A 14,108-nucleotide genomic window follows, 5' to 3' on the forward strand; every position below is an offset into this window, starting at 1 on the left:
GTGACAGTACGCGTCAGACGTAGTCACACCGCGAACATCACGCGTCGAGCCTTGCCCTGTCCTTGTCCCGCTCGCACTATCTCACCCTCTTCTCCCTACCATCTATCACGATGAACATCTTCAGGAACTGTGAGTGCAGCCCTGTCTTCTGCTCGTGCTGTCTGACTAGCCAGTGCCTGGTGTGCAGTAATCGGAAGAGTTTGGCGTAAGTACATGTGCAGAGTCTCCGGTGGAGCATTCATCTGAGCCCCTGTACCCCGCAGACGACCCCAATGCAGCCGAGGTTGTGAAGATATCAGAAGGACAGCTGTACCTTGTGCGGTCGGGCACTGTACGTGGTGCCCGCGAGTGCATGTAAGTGCTCACAACTAGCCTCCGCCACACATCTTGCTGAACGACGTCCTCACAGATACAATGACGCCATGGCTACGATCCGTCGCGTTGCCTCTGTTGAGCACAACTTCCAGCTCGTGGTTACCCGCGTCTACGAAGAGGGGGATCAAGAACTGTTGGAGGATGAGGAGGAAAGTGAGTCAACATCGACTATGGCCGTAGATTTAGGCTGAATAGCTGCTTTCAGCCGATGAGGAGCGAGTGTTCCTGATCAGCGAAGAGTTGGAGTTCAGGAGTACAACTAGCGAAGAGGATCCGTGCTTCGTCTGGCGCGACCTGGACGGCGATGTCGATGAATTCTACGAGTTTGTGGCACCCGGCACGAACGCGCCGACGCGGGCCTTCTTCGAAACGTGCATGTATCGGGCCATGTACGAACGCAAGTACAGGAAGAGCGCCGACGATACCGCAGACGCCGACCTCCAAGAGTTCATCCGGCTGTCAGTGTTGTTTTCCTGTGTCCGCCTTACAAGGGCTGATCGTCGTTGTTTTGGGGCGTGGTGCTTATCGCGGTGTCGTTATTAGACCTCCATCTGAGAAGGACAAGGGGAAAGCGATCGAATCTGTAGCTCCTACAGAACCGATGCCTACCACCGCCTCTACCTCTGCAACAACTGCACCTGCTCCTACGACTACTGCTCCTGCTCCTGCGACGGAAGATCCCAACGCCAAAGTTTTGGTCGCTCATCCAGCGGAGCTTCACTTGTGGGACCTGGACCAAGGCTTCTTCGTCAAACACGCAGATGTCACCGCCAAGATCGCGCAGCATGCGTCCACTGGCCCCTTCGACTACTGGCTCCTCGTGACCACGGACGAAGGCCCGTTGCTGGCTCATAGGGTCACATCCGATATGAACCAGCGATGGGCATTAAAGATGCTTGCATTCACTTGGAACTATGTCAGTGACACTGGATCACAGAGCAGTTGGTGCCTGAGGTTCGAAACGTCGGAAGCATACGAACAATTCCAGATGCTGTTCAGCAGGGCTCTGTGGGAGTCGCTGAACAACTACTCGTGGGAGAAGGCAAAGGTGCGTGAGCTGTTTGGTAATACGCTTAACAGCATTTGACGTTGTGTTGTAGGCTGAAGAGCAGGCTTATGTGCTCAGCTCACAAGTACAGGACGTCGAGATGCAAGATGTAGAGGATGAGGAAGAAGACGAAGAGGACGTTGCCAAGGAACTTGGTGAGTATACATGCATGCGGCCAGTCAAATGCTCAACCTTCTTCAGACAAGAGTGACGAAGAGTCCGATTCTGAAACCGAAACCGAACCTGAGCCAGAGGAGGAAGGCGGCCCGCCACCTCTCGGCAAGGGCCAGCGCAACTCCCAATTGACGGTCGGCTATAAAGGCGACAGGTCATATGTTGTTCGTGGAGGAAATATCGGGGTGTTCGCACATACAGGCGACAATGCGGTCAAATACCACGCAACTATTGCCCATCTCGAGACCCCTAAGGGCAAGGAGTTTGCGCCCAAACATGTGGGTAGATGGGTGTTTACGAACGGCACAAAGACCTGACGACCCTGCACAGGTCATGTTGCATGACCAAGACACGAAGATGGTGCTCATGAACCCCGGTGCACCCAATTCCCTCTTCAGCCTGGACATCGAGCGCGGAAAGATCGTGAGGAGTGGAAGGTGCACGACGACATCAACGTGAACCACGTCGCGCCGGACAGCAAGTTCGCGCAGACGACGCCGCAGCAGACGATCATCGGCGCGTCGCACAACGCGCTCTTCCGCATCGACCCGCGGATGTCGGGCAACAAGATGGTCGACAGCCAGTACAAGCAGTACGTCAGCAAGAACCAGTTCTCAGGCGTCGCGACGACGGAATCGGGCAAGCTCGCGGTGGCGAGCGAGAAGGGCGACATCAGGCTGTTCGACTCGATCGGCAAGAACGCGAAGACGGCGCTGCCGCCGCTCGGGGACCCGATCATTGGTGTCGACGTCACGGCGAATGGTCGCTGGATCGTAGCCACGACTAAGACATACCTCTTACTCATCGATACACTGATTGGGGAGGGACGGTATACCGGTCAGCTTGGCTTCGACCGGAGCTTCCCTGCGAATGCGAAGCCGATCCCTCGGCGGCTCCAGCTCCGTGCTGAGCACGTCGCGTATATGGAGCACAGCGTAGCCTTCAGCCCTGCCAGGTGAGATGATCAATATACCTGCTGCAGACGGATGATGCTGATCATGATGGATCGCAGGTTCAATATGGGCGAAGGACAAGAAGAGAACGCGATCGTCACCTCGACGGGCCAATACGTCGTCGCCTGGGACTTTGCCAAGGTCAAGAGGGGCCAGCTCGACAAGTACGAGATCAAGAAGTACGAAGATTTCGTCGTCCAAGACAACTTCAAGTTCGGCGACGACAAGGAGATCGTACGTATACATCATGTATGTCGTGCGAATACCGAAAATTGATATGATGATGCCTTGCAGATCGTCGCGCTACAGAACGATGTTCTGGCGGTGAACAAGAAGAGTTTGAAGAGACCAACGAGGGCTTCCATCGCGACACCGCGGAAGAGTCTACGCAGCCGGTCGAACATCGTCAATGCACCCTATTGAGCATTTTTGGAGTGAAGGAACCTGTCTGAGCCCATGTATCCATATGTTCTTGTTTAGCCCCGTATTAGTCTATTTCTTTTCCGTTGAGCTGTGTTTCGGCGCGCAGTTGTAGCTTAGGGCTTATACCAGTCTGGCAAATGTAGAACACAAGGGAACAGCGCATATATATAGTTATAGTGGATGAACACTAGGATGCGACGAGGCTGTCGCCGGAGAAACCAAAGGGTGATCTGCTGCTACACAATTCGTTTGACTTCTACGCCGGAACCGGCACTTTTCTCCTCTACTTGATGTCGAGGCAGGTCGTCTCCACAATGATGTCGGTGACGCGGTAAGGGTCTGCGAAAATTTGTGAGACAAAATATCGCCAAGGTGAGATTGCTCTGCGTACCGATGTTAGAGGCAGGACGCCTATCCTCGAGGTAGCCGTAACCCTGGGCACCGACATGCCTGGGGATACGGATAGACGCGCCACGGTTGGCAACGCCGGAGCTGAAGGTGCCAATGTGGCCAGTCTCATGACGGCCGGTGAGACGGAGGTCGTTGTCCTCGCCGTACACCGCGATGTGCTCCATGTGACGCTTGCTCATCTTCTCGATGGCCTCCTCGATGTGCTTCATGCCTCCGGGCTCGCGCATCGCCTTGGTGGAGTAGTTGGTGTGGCAGCCGGCGCCGTTCCAGTCGCCCGAGAGGGGCTTGGGGTGGAAGGAGACCTTGACGCCCCACTGCTCGGCGATGCGGACGAGCAGGTAACGGGCCATCCAGAGGTGGTCACCCATGGAGATGCCCTCGCACGGGCCGACCTGGAACTCCCACTGGGAGGGCATGACCTCCGCGTTGATACCGGAAATGTTCACACCGGCGTAGAGGCAGGCGCGGTAGTGGGCCTCAATCAGGTCACGGGCGAAGACCTTGCCCGCGCCTGTGTTGGGAGAACACAGCAAGATCCGTGATCAGCTTCTCACCGATGTCAGAACGAGCTCCGTATATGGCACGTACCGGCACCGCAGTAGTAGGGACCCTGGGGGCCAGGGAAACCACCCTTCGGCCAACCGAGGGGCGTGCCGTCCATGTCGAAGAGGGTGTACTCCTGCTCGAGACCGAACCAGGGAACGAAGTCCTTGGCAAGGTCCATGACCTTCTTGGCGTGGTGGCGGTAGTTGGTCCTGTTGGGGGTGCCGTCGTTGTTGTAGCACTCGGCGAGGACGATGATGTTGTCGCCGCCGCGGAAGGGGTCCTTGAAGATGGCGCGGGGCGGAGATAGACGTCGGAGTCATTGCCAGGGGACTGGTTGGTGGAGGAACCGTCGAAGTCCCAGATGCGGAGCTGCCCGATGTCGGTCACCTTTTTGGTGACAGTCTATGGAGCGCAGCCGTGTTAGACGACGCTGCGAGCAGTCGCGCGTGGTCCACATACCGTGGTTTTGGAACGGAGACCGCCATCGCCGTCGATCCAGACGTCTGAAGGTGGGTGTGAGTCATTTCGAGTCAGCCTGAGATGCTACTGCACTGGCGTACACTCAGCCTGGATCTTGTCGCCCTGGGGCAGGGCAAGGAAAGGAGCCAACAGGTCGGGGCGGTAGAGGGCCATGTCTGCGACGATGGAGGATGGGGAGGTGGTGGAAGGGAGCAAGGACGGGCGGGCAGAGGCTTGGGGCTGTTGCGGGTTTACGACTATTTACACGGCTGTCGGGGCCCAGGAACCCTCCTCTGCCTTATCTTCGCGCGCTATCCCGTTCGATCGCCCACAGATCCCATCCGCCACATCTTCTACCCAACGTCCCCCCAATAATTTCTCCCCGCCGGCTGTCCGCGAACCACACCGTCGCGAGCAACATTCCGGGTCAGGCGACGAGCCTCAACGCCGTTGTCAATTTTCGCGTGTGCCCGTGGACGAGTCACAACTCTTGCCAAGAGCGTTAACGCTTAGCGCACCAGTCATGGGGCTGGCCCCCTTGTCGCCGCACACCATACCATCCAAGGACATAAGTAATTCAATGCTAAGCGTAATATGCGCATCGACAAGGCAGCGTTACCGCTTCTTTACCGCCTTTCTCCTACGTCCGCCAGCCATGGTAGCAGCTGTCCTACTGCCCTTCGTTGGCCCAGCCGTCCGCCGCTCTTGGGAGCCAGGGGCCCACTGCCTGGAACATCTGATCCTGTCCCGGAACCATCCTCGCTGTCATACGCTTCCCCATTGGTCTGGGTGTCACCTGGGTCGGATGCAGACGCGTCCTTTTTTGCGACCTTCCCGTAGAGGGTGATCAGCAGCGCGATGAACCACGTACCCCGCAGGGACGGCGGCGTCGCTGTGTCGCTGTTGACGGGATGCAGACCGCCATCGGGATCAAGCTATGTTGGCGGAGCATGGTAAGTAATTGGCGTGGCAGACATTGGGAAAAAGAGACTTACGTAGTAGACATCGTTCCCTTCGACCACCATGTCAACCAATTTGCCACCGACGACGTTGCCGTCCTCGTCCAATCGCGAATGTCCTCCCAGGTTGACTTTAACCTACGTCGTGTTTTATTCTATGACATGTTTCGTGACACTGGCCAAAGTACACACCTTCCTCTGGCCCTCAGCCGTGGGGACCAGTTTTGCTCCCCATGCCTGGGAGCGAGCCTGGGACACGAGGGAATCTATCCTGGCAAGATCCCGCTTGTAGTTCAGAGATCGCACGAGGTACTGCAGACCGGAAGTGAGAATTGTCAGGAAGACGAAAACGAACTAGAAGCCAATCCGACGTTAGGCCCAGCGTCATACATCCTTCGCTGAGATACGTACGCCTAGCCCGGGCCGGAACCTCGAGTAGTAATATCCAGTGCCCCTCCACTTGGGTACACCGTTCTTGTAGAAAAAGTCATAGCTAACATGCACGTCATAAGTGATCGCACACACTCGATATCGACCCTACGCACCGCTCCCGGCCTGCAGGGCTCCTCAGGATAGCGGCTATTACACCGAGTCTCGAGAAGCGTTCATGGGCTTTCTTGTCATTTGGGTTCTTGTCCGGACTAAGGGGGATGCTCGATGGGAAAGCATATTCTCAGCATACCAAGAGACGTACTGAAGCTGTACACTCTTTTTCCTGTAAGCCTTCGAGATCTCTGGCACGCTGGCAGTCGGCGGTACACCCAACCACGAATAGAACGTGGTCCCCTTCCCTGCGTGTCATATCGAGCATTTCAGAAAGACGCAAAACGCGCAATGCAGTTCATATACGGACCTTCAGAAGACTCCACCGCGCTCACGAGGTCGAATATCTCATGGTCTTCCTGTCGAGCTACTTAGGCCGACAGTCTACCAGTGTACAGCCAATGCATACCTTTGTCCATCTACAACGAAAATCAAGTCAGCCTTCCCGTCGCCAAGTGACGATCCAGACAGCCTCTGACGCGACACTCACGCTGCCACGCATGCTACCAACGCGGCCAGGAGGAGACACGGTAGTAGGAGTCTCATCCCCACGTCTAGATGCTCCTGTCCACTCTTCCGAATATTCCAAAGACCAGCAAAGTGATGTGGAAAGAGGTTGAACGGGATTAACTTACGAGCCTAGAGAGAAGGGGAGAGAAGAGTTTGAAGACGCGCTGGTGAAACGCGATCACGACGCGAACAGCGTGCATGGTCCAGGTCCTCCGCGTGCTTTGATTGGTTACTTGAGTACAGACGCCCGTTCCTGTGCATTGCTGAGCGCTGGCGGCCGCACCTCGAGCGATCTTCAGCTTCTTGATGCGTCCTCATTTCATCCAGGTTTGCTCCAGGCAGCTCTCCAGACTTCAGGGTCTCAGCTCAGTGGCTGGGGACAGTACATAGAAAGTCCGCTCATGGCCCCTCGTCGACGCTGCCCTATCTGCGGCTCGAAGCAGTGGCATAAGGAGCCTTCCAGTGGACTGATCACCTGTAGGGAGGGGCATGTTCTGCAGGTAGTCACCGCTCTGCGTCGATATCTGACTTGTTGATGAGTTTTTGTAGAACTATCGTAACGAGACGAGGGAAGTCACCGAGCTCGGCCCGCACGCGCTGAAGAAACGCGCTCTGAAGTCGACCCGGAAAAAGAAAGAGAAGGAGAGTAAAGCAGACCCGAGACGTCAGTGCCGTTTGCTGCTGTAAATGCTCCATCCACCTGTCTGATATGTTTCCGATGCAGTCTACCATGGCGACCGCGCGCGGTATCACTACTTTCAGTGCCTGCAGTTGATTTTGCGAATGCAAGTAGCGGCCCTCATACGGTTATGGGGACTGCCACCAGAGTTTGAGGTAAGCATATGGTTTGTGTGCGCATCAATCACGTCCATGCCCTGACCGTCTGCCAGATCGTCTGCCGAGAATATGGGCAATGCACCTCAGCCTGCTTCCTGACCCGCCTCCAGCGGAACCTCTGTCGGCCGCGCAACACTCATCAGACTCCCCAGAGCCAAAGCCAGACCAACCCCATCACGAGGATTTGCCAGACCACAGAGGAAGCGACGACGAAGGGGATCCCGACAAGACCGCCGAGCCTGCCAATAGCGAGTCATCCTCGTCGACGAGTGACGAGGAGGATGACCCGGAAATGGTGGAGCTCATGCGACAGGCGGAGGAGGCGTCCTCCTCGTCCGACGAGGAGGGTGAGGGCGAGGAGGGTGAACAAAAGAAGGTACCCGCTCACCGTACGAAAAAGAAGACTTTGGAAGGAAGTACGACTTGCCGGTGAACAACCTCGCAGTGCTGGTAGTGGCTTGCTGGACACTGCGACTACCCGTGACATACATGGACTTCGTGAGGTAGGACGATTGCATTCGTCGGGGAGTGTTTTCGCGCTGATCCTTAGGTAACGGCAGACTGGTTGAGGCTTACGATCTCCCGTACCTCGACCCGATCCGACTCCTCCCTGAAAGCGTTACTACCCACTCACGAAACATACGAAGAGCGCACTGTCTCCCGAGGTAGTCACTCTTTCATATCGCTCCTGAAGCATCTAATCGTCTTCAGCATGCGCCATTAGTCATACTTCTACATGGCCTCGCAGCAAGGCTCGCTAAACTCATGTACTCCACATACCAAGTGCAAATCCCAGAAATGAATGCAGCGCCGACGTTATGGCGAGCCGTGCGCTCTCTATGCGGACGCGTATGTTGTAGTCCTAACGCTGCGGGCGTAACTGAACACATCATTCCAGCGACACTCTACGTGTTGACCAAGAAGGTCGCTCGCGTACTGTCAGTGCCTTTAACATTGCACCGTACGCTCGCCTCACCTCTGCAACGCGCCAAGAAGAAAGATCCGACGTGGCATAAATTTGACAACGCTGTCCCTGAGGTCTCTCTGATAGCCACCGTGATCGTCGTTCTCAAACTGGTGTATGGGCTGGATGACAAAACCAGGTAAGAGTGGCTTACGCTGCCGTCCGTGTCTCAGCTGACCCCGAACCAGAGCACCCAAGGAAAGAACTGACCCGGCATGTTCCCTACCTCGTGTAGACGAGCTTCTGGATTGTATCAAGAATCTGGACGATACAGCACAAGAACACCATCGGTTCTCTGCTACTTTGCCATTGTAAGCAGTTCTGTAATGAGTTTCCCACTCTGATCTCGACATAGGGCAAGGTCCGTCCATGATATGGACGACAATGCACTTGACAACTACTTGGCTTTCTGCGAGAAGGCCCTTCTGCCGCTTGAGGATCGGACGGTAGGTGAGTCAGAGTGATCTGCCTGGATGGTTTCCAGCGATTGTGAGGGATCCGTCGTAATGCGTCACTGGTCTATTCTTAGAACGGAATGCAGCAACAACTTTCTTCCCTCTTTCCTTGGAAGACAAGGAGAGGCAGGAGAAGACACACACCCCGACGGCCGAGCCTACCACTTTGCAAGCGACATTACTCGTTGACGATGCTGACGACTACCTGCGTCCTGGAGAGAAATACCGATCTACAACACCCTTGACGCACTCGGCTCCTGCCTGAACAATATGACATGGTGATCAAGCGGGCGGCACATTGGTGCGGCGTCCATGACGACTACGTCGCTGGTGTAGTCGAGAGGTTCGAGCGACGGTTGTTGCGCTGGTGGTCCAGGAGGACCGACCGAGAAGACGCAGAAACCGATGACCAGGCAGACGAAGACGGACCAGTGTAATCTACATGATCAGAGCTGTGCGTGGCAAAGCCTTGTCTGTCAGGCTTCATTGTTCATGTGTGGGCAGCAGGCTTTGCCCGCCCTCATTGGCTGCAGTGTCACCGATCTGTACGCGAGAGCTGCAGGTATTCCATCGATCTACAGAACATTCCTTGGTTGGGCACTAGTGAGGAAACCATTACGACTGACATGTACGGGCGGTCAGTCCAATGAATTCCTAGCCGTCGGGAGCGCTGCGAGAGAATCAGGGTTTCAACGGGAACTAGGCGTTTTTGGTGTTAGGGGGACGGACTCGGAGGTTACGATCAGCGCCGGCATCCGACGGGTCAGTACTCTTGCCCTGCGCGCATAAGTCTAATACGTATGGGGGCCACGGCGACTTTCAAAAAGCAGCACCGTTGAACGAGACAATACCTCACCCCTGCATGTTTTTGTACGTGCTATAGGAGGCTATAGGTATGGTTGCAATCTAGATCAGTCCAATGACGGGTTGCATAGCTCCGACCCGCATACTGGCGGGACTTACGGCGACACATGAACACCATAGACAGCTGCTAATGGTAAACGGACAATGCCCTGGATTTAGATAATCGGGTCGTTCCACCATCCGTCGTGCTGTGCAACGTCGGGTTTCTCGCAGAGTTTCAATCGCAGCGCCCCACGCCCAAGTCTTGTCTCACACAGCCCCGCACCCACTCACTTTCAGGAACGCATATGAAGTTGGCTCTCGTTGCCTCGACCAGCACTGGCGACTACTGGCGACCCAATCAGATGAACTCCTTTCCACCGGGCTAGCGCAACTTCCTGTTGTGGCGATGCTCGAGGGTACGCGTGCCTTCGGGATTGCCGCGCTCCCCGACATGGAGACCACGCTAGTGTGGTAAGTACTACGATTCGTCGACCCTCTGATTTGCCGGTTCCATAAGGATGTCATCGAATTTGAGACCATTCTAACTTTGCTATGCATCGCTCAGGGGCGACCCCGACCGGGATGCTGCGGCATATGATCGTGTATAAAGCCTGCGGTGAGGTTAGGTGACCTCTATCAGCCTCTATCTGCGGTTCGCCCTCTTCCTCGCCATCGCACCTCCTTTTGTTTGATCTTCTGCTCTTTGATCCTCCGAGCAGCATGTTCTACTCATTGCTTTTGCCAATGGCGCTCGCCGTTTCGGTCGTGACGGCTCAGACCACTACGGACACGAACTCAGTGATCGGCGAGCTCATCACTGCTCCGAACCACAAAGGTCGTGTTGCCGATCTTCCCCAAGACTCTGATGTATGTACTGGGCTCCTCCTGAACGCACCTTATCGTCCTGACGTCGTTGATGTAGTTCGTATTCGATTTTGCGAATCCCCCGACTGCCGCTATAACCAAGGGTGCCGGCGGGCGCCTCGTCCTCGCATCCGTCGCGACCTTCCCTGCTTTGTTGGGTAACGGTATGTGCCCTGACCTTGATACGAAGGAACTGAATACGACGATCTTGCCAATATCTTAGGCATTGCTATTGCTTCTGGGTTCCTCGGGCCATGTGGGATGAACACCCCCCATACGCATCCAAGGGCCACCGAGTTTCTGTATGCAGTCAATGGCACGCTCACGAACGGGATGATCACGGAGACGGGCTCTCGTTTCATCATTAATAACGTCACGACGGATCAAGCAATGCTGCTGCCTCAGGTTCGTCCATTAACCTTCGGCTTTGCGTTGCAACGTACTGACGTGTAAGTGTAGGGCTCGATTCACTTCCAGTTCAACGACAACTGCGAACCGGTGCACTTTGTTTGTAAGTGGGAACACTTCTATGATCCCACGCGTCGATCTCACGGTTTCCCAGCTGCTCTGAATAACGTAGACCCCGGTGTCCTGTTGGCTGCGCAAGGGTGTAAGTGTGCGGCGATAATGCATTTGTGTCATCACTAACATGTCTTCGCTAGTATTTGGCTTGCCTCCGGCTATCGTTGCTGCAACGCTTGGCCAGCTTGGTGTTGAGGAAGTGGCTGGCATTGCGACAATTGTAAGCCCCTCTTCCCTACTGCCGGCGACATAAGCTCACACAAGTTGAAGATTCCTGATGACATCGCCTTTGGCTCCCAAGAATGTCTTGCGCGATGCGGCATCAACCCTGGTCAGCAGCCCACCAACGAGCAAGTTCCCCGTGTCTCTGGCAACGCTCTTCCCGCAGATATTATGACTGCTAGCGCATGGAGTCCGTCGGCACCACGCCCTACACGAACCAGAGCTCGAACCAGAGCCGGAGCGTCCTCGGGGCAGTAGCCGACTCTTCGTCTGGGTCCTCGACTTCTCCTCAAAGATGCAACCCGTTGAATTGCGCTCATCGCGGTTGTCGGTGTCATGGGCGCGGGCTACCTCGTCATTGCGGCCATGTTCTTCATTCGCCGGAGTAACGAGAAGCAAACCGTTCATATTCTCGTCCTGTCATGAAGGGCCGCGCCCTCGTTCCCACTCTCGATGCCGAGGTCCACGACGACAAGCCTTATGACCCGGCCGATTCGCAACAGTCCTTCTACAGCCACATCCATGCATGATCGCCCTTGGTGTGTTCCTTGCAGTTGAGTCGCAGAGGTAGTTTTCTGGGCCTTTGTGGGGTCGATCCGGATCCAGAACGGACAAATCACCTTTTGTAGCCGTATGTACCTTTCTAGATCTAATTTATACTGCAACGCCCATTTTTGCTGCCAGGCTGTGTCATTTTCAACTGGATGTGCGGCCTGATGGTAGCGGCGTACCACATGTTTCGAAGTAGAGGCCCGAGTCCGTCGCTCGCCTCGGCATCGGACAACAACGCTCACTTTGCTTGGTGATATAAATAGAGTCTTATGACGAGTAGCACGAAACATGTTTGGCATAGCCTTAAGGCCGACCGAGGAGTCCGGGTGTAGAATGAGTTGCTCCGGTGGCTGTAGTTCCATGCACGCATTGTCCAATCAGGCTAGTCCTCTGGTTCACCGAGAGTCTGTGGTTCAAGTTCACGCTTGAACTAACTATGGCATGCTCCTATGCAGCAAACGGTGCAGACGATTCGGCATGCAGATTGGAATATGCACAATGCACAATGAGACGCCAAGTCTCAGTGCTATAAATTGAGGTGCGATGGCGGCCTGCCAGTGCATCGGTTGCTCGAGAGCCTTCCGCCGATTCCAAAGAACACAGCGCATCCCTTTTGCCTATCTATCGTTGACACTTACGCTATGTTGTCTCCTTTAATGCTTTCGCTTTCCCTGGCCGCGGCGTGTGCCACTGCCCAGACTACGACAAACACGACGTCCTTGATCGAGGAGCTCATCGTAGCCCCCGACCATGTCGACCGTGTCGCCGACCTTCCGAAGGACTCTGAGGTAAGTTTCATCCTACCTGATGTGGAGAGCGATGGTGAGACTTACTAAGCTCTACAGTTCGTTTTTGACTTCTTGAATCCTCCTGAATCCGGTGTTGTCCAGGGTGCTGCTGGACATCTAGTATTGGCATCGGTGTCAGACTTCCCAGCGCTCGTCGGTAACGGTGAGCAGCTCAATGTCAGGGTATGTTCGTATTTTGTTTTGATACGACACCAACCAGGTGTTGCACTACTCGCGGGCTTCCTTGGGCCTTGCGGGATGAACACGCCGCACACGCACCCGCGTGCAACCGAGTTTCTGTACTGTCAACGGCACGTTGCAGAATGGCATGCTCACCGAAACCGGATCACGATTCGTCGTCAACAACATGACGGCGGGTCAGGCAATGCTGTTGCCTCAGGTCGTAGGATTTGTTCGTCGAGCTGATAGCCACTGACACATGTTCAGGGCTCCGTTCACTTCCAATTCAATGATAATTGCGAACCTCTTCAATTCGTTTGTGAGTAATGTGTCGGAAGTACTGGGTGACGTACCTATGTAACGCACAACAGCTGCACTTAATTCAGAGGATCCTGGAACCTTGCTTGCCGCACAAGGGTGTGAGTTCGGACAACCATATCTGAGAAGAATCCTACTAACAACGATGACAGTGTTCGGCTTGCCTCCTGCATCGTCGCCGCGACTCTGGGCGAGATCGGTGTCGAAGAGGTCGCCAGTCTAGCAGAAATGGTGAGCAACGCGTTTCATTGGCCTGTTGGTTCTAAACACTAAGATCATAACACAGATCCCTGATGACGTTGCTTACGGATCCCAAGAATGTCTGACGCGTTGCGGCATTTCCATCGGCACTCAGCCGACAAACGAGCAAGTGCCTCGCGTTTCAGCAAATGCCCTACCTTCTGGATCGGTCAGTGCATGGACCGCCACCGCTACCTCGACGTCTGCAGCGGAAGCCACGAATCTTGAAGGTCGTGATCTCCTTGGTGGCAATTCCTCTGGCGAGACAGCGCACTATGTCTCGACTCGGGCGTCACACCACATTCCCAGAATGCATCGGGATACCACGCTGCCTTGACTGCGATGGTCATACTCGTCCTGATCATGGGGGCCGGCTACATCGGTCTTGCAGTGCTCTTCTGCGTGGCCCGGCACAAGGCCGCCAAGGGTAGTGGACAGCCTGAGGCTCGGTCGTGGATCAGACCGACGATGCAAACTGGACATTGACGCCTTACCTTGACCAAGTACGACAGCGGAGACGCAGAGACACGTGGTGCTTATGGATCCACGACTCTTGATGGCTAGTGCCAACCTGAGCAATATTCCAAAGCAGACGAGTTGCCAGCTGAAGAGAGGGGCCGGGGCTGCGCTGTCGATGCCATGTAGCCAGATCACTAGAACGAGTAGCCGATTCACTCCATGTGATTGTTTATTTATTGGTATACTCCATGACGGACCAGGGTGCACGAGAGGACTTCAAAGACTCGGAATATACGAAACCAAGATGTACTTATATGGCGGATCGTGCCATCAGATCTGAATCTTCGCGAGTTGCCGAGGGCCACAACTTGAACCAGAATGGTAGTCGTGTCGTTTGTTTCTCTCATGACCTGCTCTCATACAGTCATCTCTGAACTAGCAACGTTCAAATACTACCCCT

The 14,108-nt window shown here is 55.1% G+C and overlaps 6 protein-coding genes across 6 annotated transcripts; 4 read left to right on the forward strand and 2 right to left on the reverse strand.

Annotated features, from left to right (window-relative positions):
• Positions 1-110: 110 nt before the first annotated feature.
• Positions 111-2,973, forward strand: B0H18DRAFT_1112350 (VID27 cytoplasmic protein; the record flags this gene model as incomplete). Its single annotated transcript, XM_048032799.1, has 12 exons — positions 111-129; positions 188-205; positions 264-354; positions 410-528; positions 581-833; positions 919-1,423; positions 1,476-1,578; positions 1,625-1,875; positions 1,928-2,020; positions 2,089-2,552; positions 2,610-2,784; positions 2,845-2,973. 12 exons carry the CDS (start codon positions 111-113, stop codon positions 2,971-2,973), a joined length of 2,220 nt encoding a protein of 739 aa, XP_047900989.1.
• Positions 2,974-3,112: 139 nt separating this feature from the next.
• Positions 3,113-4,715, reverse strand: B0H18DRAFT_965893 (glutamine synthetase). The gene is made up of 6 exons (XM_048043295.1): positions 4,491-4,715; positions 4,390-4,433; positions 4,240-4,332; positions 3,973-4,210; positions 3,365-3,895; positions 3,113-3,312 (listed from the first exon to the last, which is right to left on the reverse strand). The coding sequence occupies exons 1-6, from the start codon at positions 4,561-4,563 to the stop codon at positions 3,257-3,259; spliced, it is 1,035 nt and encodes a 344-aa protein (XP_047900990.1). The 5' UTR covers positions 4,564-4,715; the 3' UTR covers positions 3,113-3,256.
• B0H18DRAFT_965896 (DnaJ-domain-containing protein) lies at positions 4,716-6,586 on the reverse strand. The gene is made up of 9 exons (XM_048043296.1): positions 6,390-6,586; positions 6,202-6,250; positions 6,043-6,139; positions 5,894-5,989; positions 5,760-5,841; positions 5,541-5,702; positions 5,385-5,486; positions 5,114-5,324; positions 4,716-5,093 (listed from the first exon to the last, which is right to left on the reverse strand). Exons 1-9 carry the CDS (start codon positions 6,435-6,437, stop codon positions 5,005-5,007), a joined length of 936 nt encoding a protein of 311 aa, XP_047900991.1. The 5' UTR covers positions 6,438-6,586; the 3' UTR covers positions 4,716-5,004.
• Positions 6,587-6,802: 216 nt separating this feature from the next.
• B0H18DRAFT_1080937 (uncharacterized protein) lies at positions 6,803-9,094 on the forward strand (the record flags this gene model as incomplete). Its single annotated transcript, XM_048031304.1, has 13 exons — positions 6,803-6,901; positions 6,951-7,065; positions 7,126-7,246; positions 7,326-7,585; positions 7,612-7,741; positions 7,799-7,856; positions 7,886-7,903; positions 7,950-8,091; positions 8,137-8,341; positions 8,391-8,513; positions 8,558-8,652; positions 8,732-8,841; positions 8,945-9,094. 13 exons carry the CDS (start codon positions 6,803-6,805, stop codon positions 9,092-9,094), a joined length of 1,626 nt encoding a protein of 541 aa, XP_047900992.1.
• A 743-nt stretch (positions 9,095-9,837) lies between these two features.
• Positions 9,838-11,746, forward strand: B0H18DRAFT_965917 (RmlC-like cupin domain-containing protein). Its single transcript, XM_048043297.1, has 11 exons — positions 9,838-9,974; positions 10,069-10,155; positions 10,223-10,370; positions 10,426-10,531; positions 10,591-10,772; positions 10,827-10,878; positions 10,930-10,977; positions 11,030-11,109; positions 11,160-11,305; positions 11,335-11,435; positions 11,508-11,746. The coding sequence occupies exons 3-11, from the start codon at positions 10,224-10,226 to the stop codon at positions 11,639-11,641; spliced, it is 996 nt and encodes a 331-aa protein (XP_047900993.1). The 5' UTR covers positions 9,838-9,974; positions 10,069-10,155; position 10,223; the 3' UTR covers positions 11,642-11,746.
• A 405-nt stretch (positions 11,747-12,151) lies between these two features.
• On the forward strand, positions 12,152-14,026 carry B0H18DRAFT_965919 (uncharacterized protein). Its single transcript, XM_048043298.1, has 7 exons — positions 12,152-12,451; positions 12,509-12,614; positions 12,672-12,863; positions 13,003-13,048; positions 13,102-13,180; positions 13,236-13,466; positions 13,499-14,026. The coding sequence occupies exons 1-7, from the start codon at positions 12,305-12,307 to the stop codon at positions 13,673-13,675; spliced, it is 978 nt and encodes a 325-aa protein (XP_047900994.1). The 5' UTR covers positions 12,152-12,304; the 3' UTR covers positions 13,676-14,026.
• The last annotated feature ends 82 nt before the right edge of the window (positions 14,027-14,108 follow it).

This window comes from Fomitopsis serialis (assembly GCF_022376445.1).
Source record: "Fomitopsis serialis strain Sig1Antser10 chromosome Unknown B0H18scaffold_1, whole genome shotgun sequence".
In the NCBI taxonomy this organism is placed as follows: Eukaryota; Fungi; Basidiomycota; class Agaricomycetes; order Polyporales; family Fomitopsidaceae; genus Fomitopsis; species Fomitopsis serialis.

Coding starts and splice junctions, on each gene's coding strand:
- B0H18DRAFT_965896 (XM_048043296.1), bottom strand. CDS start 6,437: ATGAGACTCCTACTACCGTGTCTCCTCCTGGCCGCGTTGGTAGCATGC. Junction 6,140..6,201: donor CGCGGTGGAGTCTTCTGAAG/GTCCGTATATGA, acceptor TATGACACGCAG/GGAAGGGGACCACGTTCTAT. Junction 5,703..5,759: donor GGTTCCGGCCCGGGCTAGGC/GTACGTATCTCA, acceptor ATTGGCTTCTAG/TTCGTTTTCGTCTTCCTGAC.
- B0H18DRAFT_965919 (XM_048043298.1), top strand. CDS start 12,305: ATGTTGTCTCCTTTAATGCTTTCGCTTTCCCTGGCCGCGGCGTGTGCC. Junction 12,452..12,508: donor ACCTTCCGAAGGACTCTGAG/GTAAGTTTCATC, acceptor TAAGCTCTACAG/TTCGTTTTTGACTTCTTGAA. Junction 13,049..13,101: donor ACCTTGCTTGCCGCACAAGG/GTGTGAGTTCGG, acceptor CAACGATGACAG/TGTTCGGCTTGCCTCCTGCA.
- B0H18DRAFT_965917 (XM_048043297.1), top strand. CDS start 10,224: ATGTTCTACTCATTGCTTTTGCCAATGGCGCTCGCCGTTTCGGTCGTG. Junction 10,879..10,929: donor CGAACCGGTGCACTTTGTTT/GTAAGTGGGAAC, acceptor ACGGTTTCCCAG/CTGCTCTGAATAACGTAGAC. Junction 11,110..11,159: donor TGGCTGGCATTGCGACAATT/GTAAGCCCCTCT, acceptor CACAAGTTGAAG/ATTCCTGATGACATCGCCTT.
- B0H18DRAFT_965893 (XM_048043295.1), bottom strand. CDS start 4,563: ATGGCCCTCTACCGCCCCGACCTGTTGGCTCCTTTCCTTGCCCTGCCC. Junction 3,896..3,972: donor TCCCTACTACTGCGGTGCCG/GTACGTGCCATA, acceptor CTCCCAACACAG/GCGCGGGCAAGGTCTTCGCC. Junction 3,313..3,364: donor GCGTCCTGCCTCTAACATCG/GTACGCAGAGCA, acceptor AAATTTTCGCAG/ACCCTTACCGCGTCACCGAC.